A 16,153-nucleotide genomic window follows, 5' to 3' on the forward strand; every position below is an offset into this window, starting at 1 on the left:
AATAAAATAAAAATATCAAAACACTATCAAGTAATTAAACCACAAAAAAGCTAAATTAAAATATATTTTCTAATATAAATAATGTGATTAGATCATAAGAATTTACCAATTGAATAATTGTAAGATAAAAACAAAAGAAAACACTAATGCTTAACAATAACTAATAAAATGAATTCATTAAAAAAACTAAATCAAAATACACCAGTAAAAGTAAATAAATAAAAAATAAATAACATTTAAAATTAAACAAATGGAATAAAAAAATACTACTGAAGTAGCTAAATCATAAAAATGTACAACTAAAATAAACTACTAAAATAATGACTGTACTAATAATGTAATCAGTTAATAAACAAATAAAACTAATAATTAAGTAATAAAAATGTATACTTGCAAAAAAAAAAAAAAAGCAAAAAAAAAAAACTAATTCCAGTCACAATGTTGTTTTGGGGATCTCTGGTCTTTGGGATGATGGGACAGAAAGCACCGCACAAGTTTAGGACAAACACCTCACAGACGCAGACACACGTCATCAGCTCAGACTCCAAGAGGAAAACTGGAACCAAACGCTCAACTTTAACAACTCACTGATGTTTCCAATCACACAAATCCTGTTCAGACAGCAGCATCATGTTCCAACTACTGCATATTTCACCCAAAAACTATTTACTATGCTTTCTGTTGTTCCAAACCCATATCACTTTATCTCTTCAGTAAAACAATTAAACACTTACTAATAAGGAACAAAATCATAAAAATGTAAAACTGGAAAATATTTGTAAAAAATATATTTAAAAAAAACAGAAATAAAACCATTGATAACAATAATAATAAATAAATAAATAAATAAAATAATATCAATTAAAGCAATAAAAAACAAACAAATACTAAACACTAAAAAGGTAAAGCTGTAAAATAATTGTAAAAAAAACAAACAAAAGAAAACACTTACTAATAGGTAATTAAATAAAAAATTTAAAACAATTAATAAACAAATTAAATAAAATTTAAATTAAATGAATTAATTCAAAATAAAAAGAACACTTCCTAATAAGTAATTAAATAAGAAAAAAGTCAAACTGAAAAATAACTTGAAAATAAAAACAAAATCTAAAAAAATCTTACTAGGTAATTAAATATTAAAAAGTAGTTAAAATTGAAAAATAATTGTAAAAAAAAAAAAAAAAAAAAAAAAAAAAAAAAAAAAAAAAAAACGAAATCAAACATTTAAAAAAAATAAATAAAAAATAAAATAAATAAATGTAAATAAAAATATGACACAAAATTTAAAATGGGAATAAAACTAATAAATTGAAAAATGTTAAAATAAAATGTTATAAAAATAAACACACATCACAACAGAAAACACAACAGAAGATGAGAAGCTAAATCTTAAAGCTGCGTCTGTTCATACAACAAAAAATACAGAAGAAATCATAAAAAAAATATCACAAACCCTCACTGTAAAAATGGTTGAAAATAATGATTTATAATTAATTCAGTATGATACTTTGTTTCTTCGTAACTGTGAAATACCCATTTCTTTTCAACAGCAACTACACACTTTATGGAAAGGGAAGCATGAACATTCAACTAAATATCTCCTTTTGAGTTTCACAGAAGACACAAAGTCTCAGGAGCTTTGAAATGATGACTCCTCCAAGAGAGAGGATCTCTGGATAGTTATTTATTCTGTCACGACTCGACCGGTTGACTTCACGATCACTGGAAGCTCAATGATATATTATGAAGGATGCATCCATGAACACAGAGACGACACGAGCAACATCCGGCAATATTTCACACAAATGTTTGACCCGTTACAAATTCTCACAGCCTTTAAAAACTCAATCCATCTGAAGCTGCGCAGAACGAGCTCCTGTGGTCAGAGCGTTTGTTAGTCCGAGTCTCAGCATGTGGACACACGGTTAAGTGTTTGTGGGATCAGAGGAACCACATGAGAGGGAAAGAGCTCGCTCCAGACACAAGATGACGCTTGAGCAGCTTTCTTTGATCTGCTGTTGACTTCCACGGCAAAACTACAGCGAGCGAGCAAATACAAGAGCACAGACGGTGAAGACACGAGAGAACTGTTAAAGTCTGCTTTTCCTACACATTTTCAAAAAGAAAAAAAAAAGTATATATATATATATATATATATATATATATATATATATATATATATATATATATATATATATATATGCTGAAGTTTAATATTTAAATCAAAATGAAAAATAAACCGTAAAAGATTAAATAATTCAATTAATACAACTACTACTACTACTAAAAGTGATAAAAAAAATTATATGAAACAATATTAAAATATCTAACATATAATGCATAACAAAAATAAAGCCTTTAATAAGTGCAATATTTTAAAATGAAATAAAAATAAACAATACATAAATTAATAATAATAATAATAATAATAATATGAATAATAATAATAATAATAAATAATATATCTGTAATTACAAAATATTAAAATTGAATAACTTAATATTTTAATAATAAAATTTTAATTTAAGGCATTTTATTTAATAATAATAATAATAATACAGAAGGAGGCTCAAAATGTCCAACTACGCACGAAAAGCGTGATTTATTAGCGCAAGTCGCGTCTGGTGTGATCGCCCTGTAAGGACTAACAGCACAGATTTGGTACGAGGTCCATCTCTGGCTCAGGCCGTCACTCGCTCACACAGTTGTTTCAGAAAACCATCCCTTTACACACTGACTTCCAGTTTCCCCCAGAGAGCTGTGTGAGGATACTGCGATTCCCTTTCTCTAGAGACAATATTCTGCTTCATTTACAGCTTCAACTCTATGAATAGCAATTGTGACAGGCTCTCGCTTCCCACAGAAGATCATAAAAACTGAAGGAGTGTGATGTAATCATCCATAAAGCACTGTTTATGTGAGCAAACTCAAACAAACAGCAATTATACACCAGCATCAGACGAGCAGAAGTCATCCGTCTGAAACCATAGTCCCACATCAAACGCAAGGTTTAGACTCCTCACAACTCAAATAACACATGTTTGACATGTTTAGGTGCTTTAATCAAGATTTATATTCCTGATTTGAATCCCAGCTGAATTACATGCATGGATTCTCAACCAGCTGAGAAGATATTTCAAAGATAATGTACAGTATCTAATAAAACATCAAATCTTCTGAAAGAGATGTTAAGGTAGGTTGAGTGCAACAGTGTGACATTAAAGTTCTGAAAGCTCTAGTTTGTTGTAGCAGCATGATGCAGAAACACTGATTCAACCAATAATGAGGGTTTGGGGCGGGACTTCCTGTCTGTCTGACCAATAAAAAGCAATTAAATGGTTCTGGAAACCTTTACATCTTTAATTCAGTTTGGTGATGTTAGTGGAGCAGAAATTACATTCATGACATTTCTAAACAGTGCCTAATGTACTTATGAACTAATAATCTGCCATTTTTATTCCTCAAATAATGGGGTAATGTTAATGTGTTTAATAAAGGTAAAAAACTAACTAAAACTGAAAAATATTGATTCTTGTGTTCCAAGAAATCACACTGATATTTTTTTTTAGCAAAATTACTAAATTTTAAATTTCTATTTTAATTGAATATTATGAATAGTACTACAGTTGTACTAAGATTAATACATGACTTTGAATCAGAATAAATAGTTTTGATTCACTTAATTAAAATTAAATAACAACAACAACAACAATAATAATAATAATAATAATAATAATAATAATAATAATAATAACATTTATAAAATAAATAAGAAGTTTTTTTATTGGACCCATGGTAAATATTTAACTAACACTAAAACCATAAAAAAGCTTTAAAATAAAACAGACTTAAACTGACATACAGTATATATATATATATATATATATATATATATATATATATATATATATATATATATATATATATACACTTTCAGTTTTTACAGATTTTTACTGTTTTTATTATTTATCTTTTTTTTTTTTACTGATTTTAGTTTTTTTCAACATCTCTCTTTTACAATTAGTTTAATTTGATACTGAAATGGTAGTAAACAAACTAAAATAATAATTAAAAATCTATAAAATAACATACAAATTAATAATAATAAAAAAAAAAACGGACAAAATAAAAATCTAAATATTAATAAAAACTAGTCTCCCGGTTTTATCTTAATTACACTAAGATAACAGCTCGGTTCCTCAGGTGTTATATCGAGAGCGTCACAAACAGAATAACCCAAAATATTCCTTTGTCACACCATTAAAACCCTTTCTGAACAACACAAAGACACCCCACTGAGAACAGTGAGGAAGAATAAACACAGGAAACAGAAGTCTGAAGAACAGGAAGTAGTTTCTGATTGGCCGGTTGAAGCTCCACCTACCCGTTGTGCTGTTCCCCAGGGGCTCTGCTCTCCAGCAGGCCACGCCTCTGGCCCAAGGCCACCTCACACGCGTTCTCATTGGAGTAGAGGTTGATGGGCGTGTTATAGACGGACGAATGAGGGGCGACGGGGGCCGGGGGCGGAGCCATCACTCTCGCCGGGGAGGAGGAGCCAGAGGACGGTGTGGAGGAGGAGTTAGCAAAGGGGGAGTGGCCATGCTGCTGGGTGGGAGTGGCTGGAGTGAAGGCAGACGAGGCGGAGGGGATGGAGGCTTTGGGACTGACTGATCTGACCGTGTTAGTCGTTCCACCAAAGGGCCGAGCGGTTTTATTATAAGCAATGCTGGCGGGGCCGGTGGAGGCCCCAGGTGTTTGGCTGATGGGCACCGGCTTTATGATCTCCTGTGGTTCCCCCTACAGATGTGATGAAACACATGCAACACACGCTCACGTCACACGGCACACACATGCAGGACTCCCTCATTACAGCCCTACAGAACACTTACTTCAGTCTGTGGCCAGTTCATTCGCAGGACTAACTCATTACAGGAAATTTACATTCATTTAATTCACATTATGGTTATTATAGTTAACTGAAACCATAAAACAACATCTATGTTACTAGAAATGCATTCAAATTATAAAAGCTTTAAATAATTTTTTTTAACTAGTTTCCATTTTCATTTAGTTCGTGTTTATGTACTAAATATGTATTAAATAAAATGATTATAAATTATATAAAAAAATAAAATATAATAAAACTTTAATATGTGGACATATAAATAACTAATAAAAATACACATTATTAACTACATTTCTTCCTATTAAAAGTAACTTTGTTGTGTTTTTGTCACATTAATTAGTTTTTTTAAATATGTCTATACCGATTTTATTCATAATCTGTGAATCAAATGTTATTTTATATTTTATTATAGTTTTTAAATGCTTCGAATTAGTTTACATTTACATTCTTATATTACAGTTGTGTAATTTTGTCCTTTTTGGTTTGTCTATAGTTAAAAAAATGTGTTTATAGTTTTTCATTTTGATTTCAGTTTTAGTTATTTTAGCACATCAAGTTAAACTAAATGAAAATGGCTTTCAAACTAGCTCAAATGAAATAACGTTTTATTTGTAGTTTTTGCTTGAGTTAACTATAATAAATGCGAGGGTTTAATTGAAATCTTCTCCTGCTAAAGGACTGTAATGAGGGCAGCAGAATCCCATGCAGCAGATCTCATGTGTGTCCTCACCAGACGAGATGCAAAGACACAAAAGTGACGTCACATTTGATTGGTTGCCTCATTTATAATCTGTCACAATGCACAGATAGGCCCCGCCCCTAGTGCATGTAATTGGTTCAAACATCACGGTGTATTAAAATACACTCTTAATGAGTGAGATTCTGTCACTTTTTATCAAAAAAAAATTTAATAATAAAAAAAAAACAAAACAAAAAAAAAAAAAATTAAGAAAATAAAATAAGGATAAGAATTAAATAATAAAATTATAATAATAATATAAAAAATATATAAATAATTAACAAAATAAATAAAAAATACAAATTTAAATAAAATGTAAAAAATAAAATAAAAACAACATCTAAAAGAGCTTAATCATGAGTTACTTTTTGGTAATAATTAGCGCTCTGTTGTAGATTTAAACACTTATTTTACTGCCACATTATCAGCGCCTGGTTAGGACACACATTGCATATAATTACATAGTCTGAAGTTTACATACCTTCGAAGTGTCTGTTTTAGTGATACTGGAAGATCTGCAAAGACAAGACAGATGTTTAACAGAAGACCTCACGATTGAACAATAATGATCTTCTGATTGAATCAAAATGGAAATAAATGTCCCAAAGTTTGAGAGAAGATATATCTGTGTGTGTGTGTGTGTGTGTGTGTGTGTGTGTGTGTGAGATATAGTTTGAATAATGATATTTGGCTGCCATTCAAACCGACTGCACCTTCCACTGTACGCTAGATTACATGGCCATAAATAAAGCAGAGAGCAAACTATGGCATTCAATCCCAGCATGCCCTGTTCAGCACTGCCAAGAGCTGAAGGCCGCGCAGGAATAACTACACAAACTGTCTTCACAGCGTAAAACAACCAGTTCAGACTCTGATGAGCCGCAATCACTGAGAGAAAACACGGTGAAGTGTCTGAGGTGACAAATGAGATTCCCAGAGCAATCTTTGGCTGGTTCGGAGGAGACTAAAATACACACTTTTAGCTCTCTTATGACACTGAAGGATCAGATCCACGTTTAGGATCTAGTTTAAATCAGATTTTAAGAAAAACTAATGGGAGAAATCCCTCCACAAGGCATATGTCCATTAAAACAGATAAAAATAAAGAAAAAGAAAAGTCTTCTTGTTGGTAAAATGCATCACGTCTTGCATCACTTTTCCTGATCCTGAAAATAAAATGCATCACTGTTTCCACAGAAATATTGTGCAGCACAACTGTGTTCAACATTGATAATAATCTTCATGTTTCTCGAGCAGTAAATCATCATATTATTCTGATTTCTGAAGATCATGTGACACTGAAGACTGGTACTTTACTCTCATTTATCAGCTGATTCTCGTCACACGGTCTACGGCTTCATCTGTCCTCATTAATCAGCATCAACATCCTCATAAATAACATCCGTCCTCGAGCAGGCGACAAACTGGCCACACTTCCTAAAAACTGCTGTGACTCTGTGAATCCATGCCACGTCCTCGATCACCTCCATATCAGAAGATCAATCTACAGATCCTGTCTGTGAAGAACCATCCTGTCCATACGAACACAAACTACACCAACAGCATCTGAGCACAACGAAGACAGCACAGGAGAAAACCATGTTGGAACAGAAGAGCATTTAAAAAAAGCTATAAAAAATAAATTAATAAATAATAAAAAATAATATATATATTATATATTATATATATATATTATACCACATAATATAAAATATAAATAAATATAAATAAAAGAAAACTAAAATACAATGTAGAATCAAGTAAACTAAAGGAAATAAAAAATTATAGGAAAAAAATACATGAAATACAAAAAAAATATAAAAAAATATGAGAAAAAAAAAAAGAAAACAGGGAAAGAAAATGAAATGAAAAAATCCGTAAAAATGCAATAAAAAAAAAAAAAGAAAAAAAAAAAAAAGCAGTGTGGAAGTAGACCATGTCAAACTGCAGTTCCTATCTTTAAAAAAATAAAGTAAATTAAAATAAAATAAATCTTAAACTAAAACAAAACAAAAAAGTTAAATTAAATAAAATGATTGAACAAAGGCAAACCGTGTTCAGAGAGTACAAAGGATTGTGAAACACTAAAATATCTTGCCTTCAATAAAATAAAAACTCTTAAAAAGGATTTTAGCATGCGGTGAAAGACACTGGACAACACGTGTCACGATTATTGTCTGACGGCCAGAAAGAGTGTGTTATGAGAGCGTAGTCAGACTTCACACCACTGTGTGTGTGTGTGTGTGTGTGTGTGTGTGTACACTGGACAGCTGCAGTGAAACACTATTAATGCCCAGCGTCCACATCAAAATCACCATGAACTCAGAGACATGCTTCAACACGCTGAACACACACAACATGCTCTTCAAGAATAGCTTTTTTTTCACTGATATGTGTCGTTTGGAGTCAGATTAGATCTAATAGAGATCCAGCAGGTGACTGTGATTTACTACACATATTAAATTAGCGTTCACATCCAGTTAGAGAAAGCAAGTTTCATCTGTGAAAGCTGAATGTGTTATTTCTGCAAAACTAACATCACCAAATCAAACAGCACAAATAACAACTATTTCTGTGTGATTAGCTGCGACAGGAGACATGACAAACACACACAACACAAACCAACAGACGCTCCAGGAAACACACTTGGAAAAACTGCAGAGGAACAAAACTACATATGAGACATAATCATCAGACAGACGCATTGTTCTCTGCACCGCATCACACACACACACACACACACACACACACACACACACACACACGCACACACAATAATACATGTACAACCTACATACAGTTCATGTGATTATATGTGAAGATAATTATAGGACTTAAAACTAAAAGAAACATATAGGAAATAAAATGTCAAAAAGTTAAACATTAAATACAAAAATACATTAATAAAAATATAATATTTTATAAAATACAAAAAAAACTTCACAAAAGTATGTACAACCTACAATAGTTACTTTTTTTATATGAAAATATAAACAACAGACTTAATCTAACCGTAACACTACAAAGAAAAAATATAATTAAGCAATTATTTAAAATACAACCAATAAAATAATGCTATAACTTTTTTTTATTTATTAGACTGAGATTTATTTGCATTTAAAAAAAAATTATTTCCTAAGATTTATATTTATATACACAAACACACACACATAGAGAGAGAGAGAGAAAGAGATAAATATATAAAACATTTTAATTATAATTTAATATAAAATTATGTTTAATATTTAAAAAAATATATTTAATTTATTCCTCATGCTGTACCAAAACCATACCCAACCACAACATTATTAATTTTAATTAAATTACAATTTAATATAAATCACTTTTAATACAAAAAAAAGTGTCAAATGCAATAAAATAAAAAATAATTTAAACCACAAAAATGTAAACTAGATTTTTTTTTTTTTTGTGAAATTCTTTATTTTAATAAATCAAATGAAATCTAGTTTTGAGCTCATGACCACAGCGGGTGTTTGACTACGAGTCCTGAAACTCATATCACACACACACACACACACACACACAGATGTTTGAGCCGCAGGCCGAATGAACCTGAGGAGGAAGATGAATATGAGATCTGTTTTTGTGCTTATAAAGCTTCATTTCCATCCTCTGACGCACCGAAAGCTATGCAGGGAAAATTACTTTTCCTTTCCCAGTCCAAGCCGCGCAGAGCTCAACAACAACTAATATACCACAAACGACATTTCAAGATTAAGATGTCATTCCAAGACATTATCAGTTCCAGCGGGATCCAATGGAAATAAAAACATCAGATATAACACAATCAAATAATGATGATTCTACAGGATGAAGACGTGTGGTAGCTTAAGAAAAGGCTGTAAAGAGAGCCAGACTGTAAAATAGATCATTAGACTTATTTTCACCGATATTCACAGCTTGATTTTATATTTTATGAGTAGATAACAGTTATGGCACATTAGTCAAACTTTGCAGAAATATAAATCCACAACAAATCAGTGTTAAAACTTGGTTCTAACTGTTAAAGTATAAAGATTTAAAGCTTTGGACATTTTCTCTCTGCTCAAAAATAAAATTAAGAAATACATCTGCCACATTAAATATATTTTTAATTTTTTTTAATTTATCAGTAAAATTTTAATGCCATTGTCATTTTATTTGTTCGTAGCTATTAGTAGTGCGGCAATATAAAATAAAAAAATAATCTAAAATAAAATAAAATTTGGATCAGTAAAATTTTTATTCAAGTAATCCACGTATTGTGCTAAAATTGAGTAATCTGATAGCATTAGTAATAAAAATAGACCCAAGTGAAAAACGGGCTTTAGTATGACTACATTAATATATATACACTGCACTAACGATGACACAATAATAATCAGTGTGTGTCAATGATAACAGTGCAACACAAAGAGCGCCAGACTTTATATGCGTTCCCAAATGAAACCCAAGATGCAAGAAACAATGCATATAATATAATGCAAGCACTATCAAAGATTTCACCACTAACTCTATACGGATATACGGTTTCATAAATATGGCTGTGTTCAAGGGTTTTACATGCTCATATTTAAAAAAAGTCAAATTCACGTGCTTCAAGCATCTTGTGCGAACCCTGGATGAAAACAGCGGAGCGTCAGCTCGACAGGAAATGAACAGATTTGATCCAGATCGCTCCACAATAAGCTGTGAGCCAAACGAAAGCTGAGAGAGCCACGTTATCTGCGTTTCAGCTCAGAGATTGGAGCGGCTGTGCTCCTGCTACCGTTTCCACAGGAAGAAGAATCTGTGGAACAGCCATATTTTCTGATTCATTAAATCTGCTGTTCCTGAACAAACACGTGATTCAAATCAACATGAAATGCATATGAACTCACATGATTCATTTGAACACACAATGGATCCGTAAGTGTTTTTATTGCTGTTTCACAGACTGCAGAAGTATTTGATGTTGACTGAAGCTTGCGGGGTTAATAACTCTCTGAACGCTGGAATCATGGAGACTTGACGTGTATTAGACTGGAGAGAGAATAAGAGTCTGTGGAGCACAGGAGAGTTCAGACAGGCAGCGGTTCTCCTGTGCCTCATAAAGGTCTGAAAAACCAACTTTGTTCTGTTTTAACGATTCCCCTTCACACACACGCTGCACTTTCAGCACAGGAATGAGGAACGACTGCTCACAAAGAATCGTACAGCTTCAAATGGAGTCAGTTCTCTACATGCACTTCAAGAGGAACGCATTTTTTATCTTTTTATCAAAAGTTGCTTTGGGAAAACTGTGTGTTACAATTGCAAAAGTTTCCCAAACAATTACTAATGGTTAATTTTCACAAAAATATTAAAATATAGAATAAAATAAAAAATACATAAACAATGCTACTACTAATAACAATCAGCGAATCAGGAAGCAGCCGTCAGATCAGCGATCATCATGTGATCACCGTGTCGGAGGACGAGGTTCGGCTCTAAAGCGAGTGACCGTCAGGAAAGCAGCAGGTCCTGATGGGATTTCTGGCCGTGTTCGGTCCTGGTTTGTTTACATCCTTTTTTAATGAGTCTTGCTACCTCAGTGGTTCCCACGTCCTTCCAAAAATCTGTGACCATCCCTGTGCCTAAGAACAATAAACCCTCTTGTCTGAACGACTATCGTCCAGTTGCCCTCACATCAACGGTCATGAAGGTCTTCGATGGACTGGTTAAAAACAACATCTGCTCCTCCATCCCGGATACTTAGGACCCTCTTCAGCCCAAACAGATCCACACACACACACACATCAACAGCATTAACAGGAACTATGCAAGGCTGCTATTATCAACTATAGCTCAGCTTTCAATACTAAAGTCCCCATAAAGCTAGCCTCTAATCTTATGGACCTCGGCCTGAATTCTTCACTATGCAACTGGATTCTTGATTTCCTCACCTCAAGTGGTGAAAGTAGGTGAAAGATTGTACCACCTGGATGAAATTCAGGGTCTCACCAGCAATCCTGAAAACTTTCTATTCTGGGACTATAGAAAGTGTATTGACTCAGTGTATCTCAGTGTATCTCAGTGTGGTATGGGAACAGCTCCAGTCAAGACTAGCGATGGGTACCGAAACCCGGTATTAAACTGGCCCCGGGGCTAAATTATGGAAGACCGTAGTATCAGTAAGATCTGACGGTATCGGTTCTGCTTTCGGTATTGGAGGGGAAAAAAGAATGTATTTTTGCTTAATAATGTTATCATGCACATTTTATCTCACCAAACATTTTTAATGTGCGATCATATTAAGACGTTTGTCTGTGAGATCTGCGAGATCTCTAATGCGCGCCGCGGAGGCTGTCTGTCAGTCAGTCACACACACACACACACACACACACGCACGCACACACACCACAACGAGCGCGGCACACACACAGACATAACAGTATAAAAAAACTCCCGCTTAATAATAAAGAGTGACGAGGGCGAAGAGATTTGCTTAATAATGTTATCGTGCACATCTTATCAAACATTTCTAATTTGCGATATTATTAAGTCGTTTGTCTGTGAAATCTCTCATGCGCGCTGCGGAGGCTGTCTGTCAGTCACACACACACACAAGAACGAGCGCGGCGCACACACACGCATAAGGGGCCATTCACATATCCCGTCTTTTGCACGCTCAAGTTTGTTATTTCAAATATAGGCGCGCGGTATGCGTGCTCATAATGGAAGCGGCACGTTTGCGACACGTTGCGTCAAACTCGTTTTTTCCAGGTGCGTCCGCACCGCATCCAGTTAAAAACATCTCAACTTTTCTGAATGCCGCAAGCGCACTGCAGGTCATGTAACTTTCTCACCTTTTCCATAACAATATTGAAAGCTCAGCCAAGATGAAGGAACAGCTGATAGCTGTATGTGGATTTTTAGTGCCCGAAGGCTTTGTGGAAAAAATCAGAAAAATCCACGCATTTTCAGACACGATATGTGAACGACCCCTTACAGCACGAAAATTCCTGCTTAATACAAAGAGTGACGATGGCGGAGACAGTGTGTTTATACTCCACTAGAGTTGATGCAGTGGTTGTCATAAGTGCAACAACATTTTTCATGTAAGGGCGGAAACACAAGCAATCTGTCAAAGCATCTTTCAAAAGTGCATTATGTGCAGACAGAGAAATGCTAAGTTTTCAACTGCCTGACACAACACAAAGTACCGATAAGAATACCGTTAAAGTACCGGACCGTTAAGCAGTATCGGTAAGAGTAGTAATACCGTTAAAACCTTAACGATACCTATCCCTAGTCAAGACTGCAAAGCCCTGCAGAGAGTTGTGCGCTTAGCTGAGCAGGACATCTACCTCAAACACTGCAAAAGCAGAGCTGTTAAAATCAAGGACTCAGTCCACCCCAGTAACCATCTTTTCACTTTGCTGCCATCTGTTAAGCGCTTCTGCAGCCTGATGGCAAAAACTGAGAGACTCAGGAGGAGTTTCTTCCCCCAGGCCATCGGGATCCTAAACTCAAAACCAGACTCTTAACATCTTCATGTCTCCAATTAATATTCACTTGATCAGTAAGATCTTCATTACTCTCTACCTCACATTGACGCACTGACAGTTTCAACCTGTTTGCACATCCCTGGGTATCTTAATATTTAAGACTACTGTACAGTGTACTTTCATGCACATTTTCTATTCTATATTTAATTCTACAGTATACATATTTTTATTGTTCACTTTTATTACATTTTTTATAGCTTTATTTATGTATATTTTCACCTGTGTTGTTTTCTTTAATAATTGCACTGTCCATGGAGCGTACCTAACTCTATATAATTGTGTATTTGACGAATAAAAATCTTGAATCAGTATGTCGGTGCCACATTTCCACTGATTTGAGGAAATCTCTCTTACAAAGAAAGGCTGTAGACTTTGCTTTTGTCAGTGGGAAAGGATATCTAATGATCAGACAAAAACTACTTACATCTGCACACACTTCTAGACAACAGTGTTTAAATTTGTGTAAAAACAGCCGAAGTGGACCTGAACCTCCCAGGAACGGCAGCGTCCAGCAGGTGACGGAGGTTTGAGACGTGAACCAAACCTGTCCCAAACCTCAGGTACTGCTCCAAACACATGCTTCACACAGCACTGCATCAACACGGTCGGGAAACATCCTTAAGAACGCATGAGAAGCGGAGCAACATGTGGTCTGAAATGATCTGGAGATGCAAACAAAACAGTACAAATTTGGATTGGATATGGATGATCGGCTCTGAAGCGGCACGAAAGGAGCTTTGATTTATCCAGACGCTTTGACCACAGATTGAGCCGTTTCACCACCTCAAGAGACAAAACACAGAACCTGTCATCTGCATTTACAACAAGAGCGTCCATGAAAAATCATCTGAACCAATGATCATCTCCAGGCGATGACTGAAAGACATGAATGTCATATTGAATAGATCAGGAGTATCAAAATGAGGAACTATGAGAGTGATTGATTTGCCTCATTAAATCACTAGTTCACCCAAAAATACAAATTATGATTAATAAAAAAACAAAACCAAGAATTAACATTTTATAAATTAAAAGAAAACATGGGGAAATGTATAGTTTTTGTGTCTCCATGCGAAATAAAATTGATCCAAATATATATATTTATATTATATACCAAATTAAATAATTAAAATATAGAATACAAATAATATAAAAAAAAGAATGTAAAAAAATGAAACAATAAATTTTATCCAAATCTTGTACAGATGGTTGGAAACAATACAATGGACAGCAAATGGTAACAAAATTATTTTTTTCACCACAAGTACAAACACAACTAATTCAACTTCATTAACGTCCAAAAAAGTGCATTAAAGCACTTCAGATTGGAATAGCTCTATTTGAGATTTAAATCAGGTTTGTCATCATCACCACCTCGATCTAACCTCGAATGTATGTTTGAGACACCCGTAGAGACGTGCTCAGACAGCGAGACGTTCAGACGGAGGTATTCTGGGAGGTTTGGGTTCAAGCAGCTCTCTGGGATCTCTGAGCAAACGCTGCTCTTCCTAATGCCATGTTATCTTCATACTAAAGCTTAAGTGCCGTTTGATAGCCTTTGCAGATATTCTGACAAATGTTCAACAGCTATGAAAACGGCACTAAAAGACTTTAATGGGAGATTCCAGAGCTCTTGCACAATCTCTCTTCCCTAAACGTCCTCTAAAAGAGCACATAACTCCAGAATGTGAGCTGCGCTGAGAAACCAGCTTCAGCTACAGCTCAAAAACTAAACCTACATCCTCTTGAATTCGTCTGCCTTGAATCGACACAGCAACAGACATTTAAAAGAACGGATCACTCAAAAACAAAAAAATTTCCACTCGCATCTCTTTTCAATAAAGGAAATCTGCTCTAACAAAAGGGGTTTTGAAGGCTTTAAGAAAAGAACATTTAAGGAACATATTTTTTTCATTACTTAAAATTATTTTACAAAATTAAACATTTAATTTGAAGTGAAAACTAGTCGTTTTCTCGCTTTCCTCAATTTTGTTAAATTTCTCAGAAATAGACATCTTAAATTTTACATTTCTAGTAAATGCATCTTAAATTTAAGGATGTTTAGATATTTGTACTGGGAAAAAAGACAAAAATACTGAAGACGACATTCATTTTTTTGCAGTGCATGTAACATTTAATGCCATTTTTCTTTTACGCCTGTTCTTTACACAATTTGTGGATCATAAAAAAATAGTTTAAAGAAAGTTGGTAGCCATAGCCATATAGTAAGTTGCTATATACTGACTTTTATAACAATTAGAGGATAATTTTTAATCTTTAACCTTTAGGAAGCTTGATTGCATGTGTATTCACTTTAGATTTAGCAATGAAATAATGAACTGAACAGTGAGTGCATGAACTGATAAAAATAACCTTGGATAAAAGCACCTGCCGCTGGAATGCATGAATGTAAATGATCTAAAGCTTAAAAAGGTCTGGAATAACATGCGTGTGAGTAAAGGAAGAGTTGATGTTCCTTTAATTGTAAATCAGCACTTTTAGATTGACTTTCTTATAACTGTGATGAAAGATCAACTCTCTGAAGAAACAGAGCTGATGTGCAGATCCCAACATCTTGAGCGCATTAGATCCTGTGTGTCCCGTCGTGGGAAGAGACCCCTGGAGAGACGAACCCAGCCAAGAGCTCCAGCACAAACAGCTCTTCTGCTCTGACGGATCTGCTGGCGTATTTACACAATCCCTGATCGCATCCGGACGACCGTGGGGTTGATTTCAAAGAGAGAACTCGGAGAAGATGCAGTTTGTGAAACTAATGATCAGAAGGTTTTTTTATGTGTTTGAAAAGTCTCTCCTGCTCACCATGGCTGTATTCATCTGATCACAAATACAGTAAAAATGTGAAATATTATTCTAATGTAAATCAGCTGTTTTCTATGTGAATGTATATTAAAGTTTAATTTATTTCTGTGATGCTCCGCTGTATTTTCAGCATCATTCCTCCAGTCTTCAGTGTCA

General features: G+C 34.2%; 1 protein-coding gene across 5 annotated transcripts in view; it reads right to left on the minus strand.

Annotated features, from left to right (window-relative positions):
- Positions 1-16,153, minus strand: part of LOC127966420 (PDZ and LIM domain protein 5-like) — a 73,925-nt gene that overhangs the window by 25,978 nt on the left and 31,794 nt on the right. For 4 of the 5 annotated variants that reach the window (XM_052567366.1, XM_052567367.1, XM_052567368.1 and 1 more), the window contains exons 4-5: positions 6,130-6,163; positions 4,388-4,800 (exon numbers count right to left, since the gene is read on the minus strand). In XM_052567366.1, coding sequence (XP_052423326.1) covers positions 4,388-4,800; positions 6,130-6,163 — 447 coding nt within the window. The remainder of the gene's footprint in view (positions 1-4,387; positions 4,801-6,129; positions 6,164-16,153) is intronic. The other variant, XM_052567369.1, reaches the window with a different exon arrangement.

Source organism: Carassius gibelio, chromosome B10 (genome assembly GCF_023724105.1).
Source record: "Carassius gibelio isolate Cgi1373 ecotype wild population from Czech Republic chromosome B10, carGib1.2-hapl.c, whole genome shotgun sequence".
Lineage (NCBI taxonomy): Eukaryota > Metazoa > Chordata > Actinopteri > Cypriniformes > Cyprinidae > Carassius > Carassius gibelio.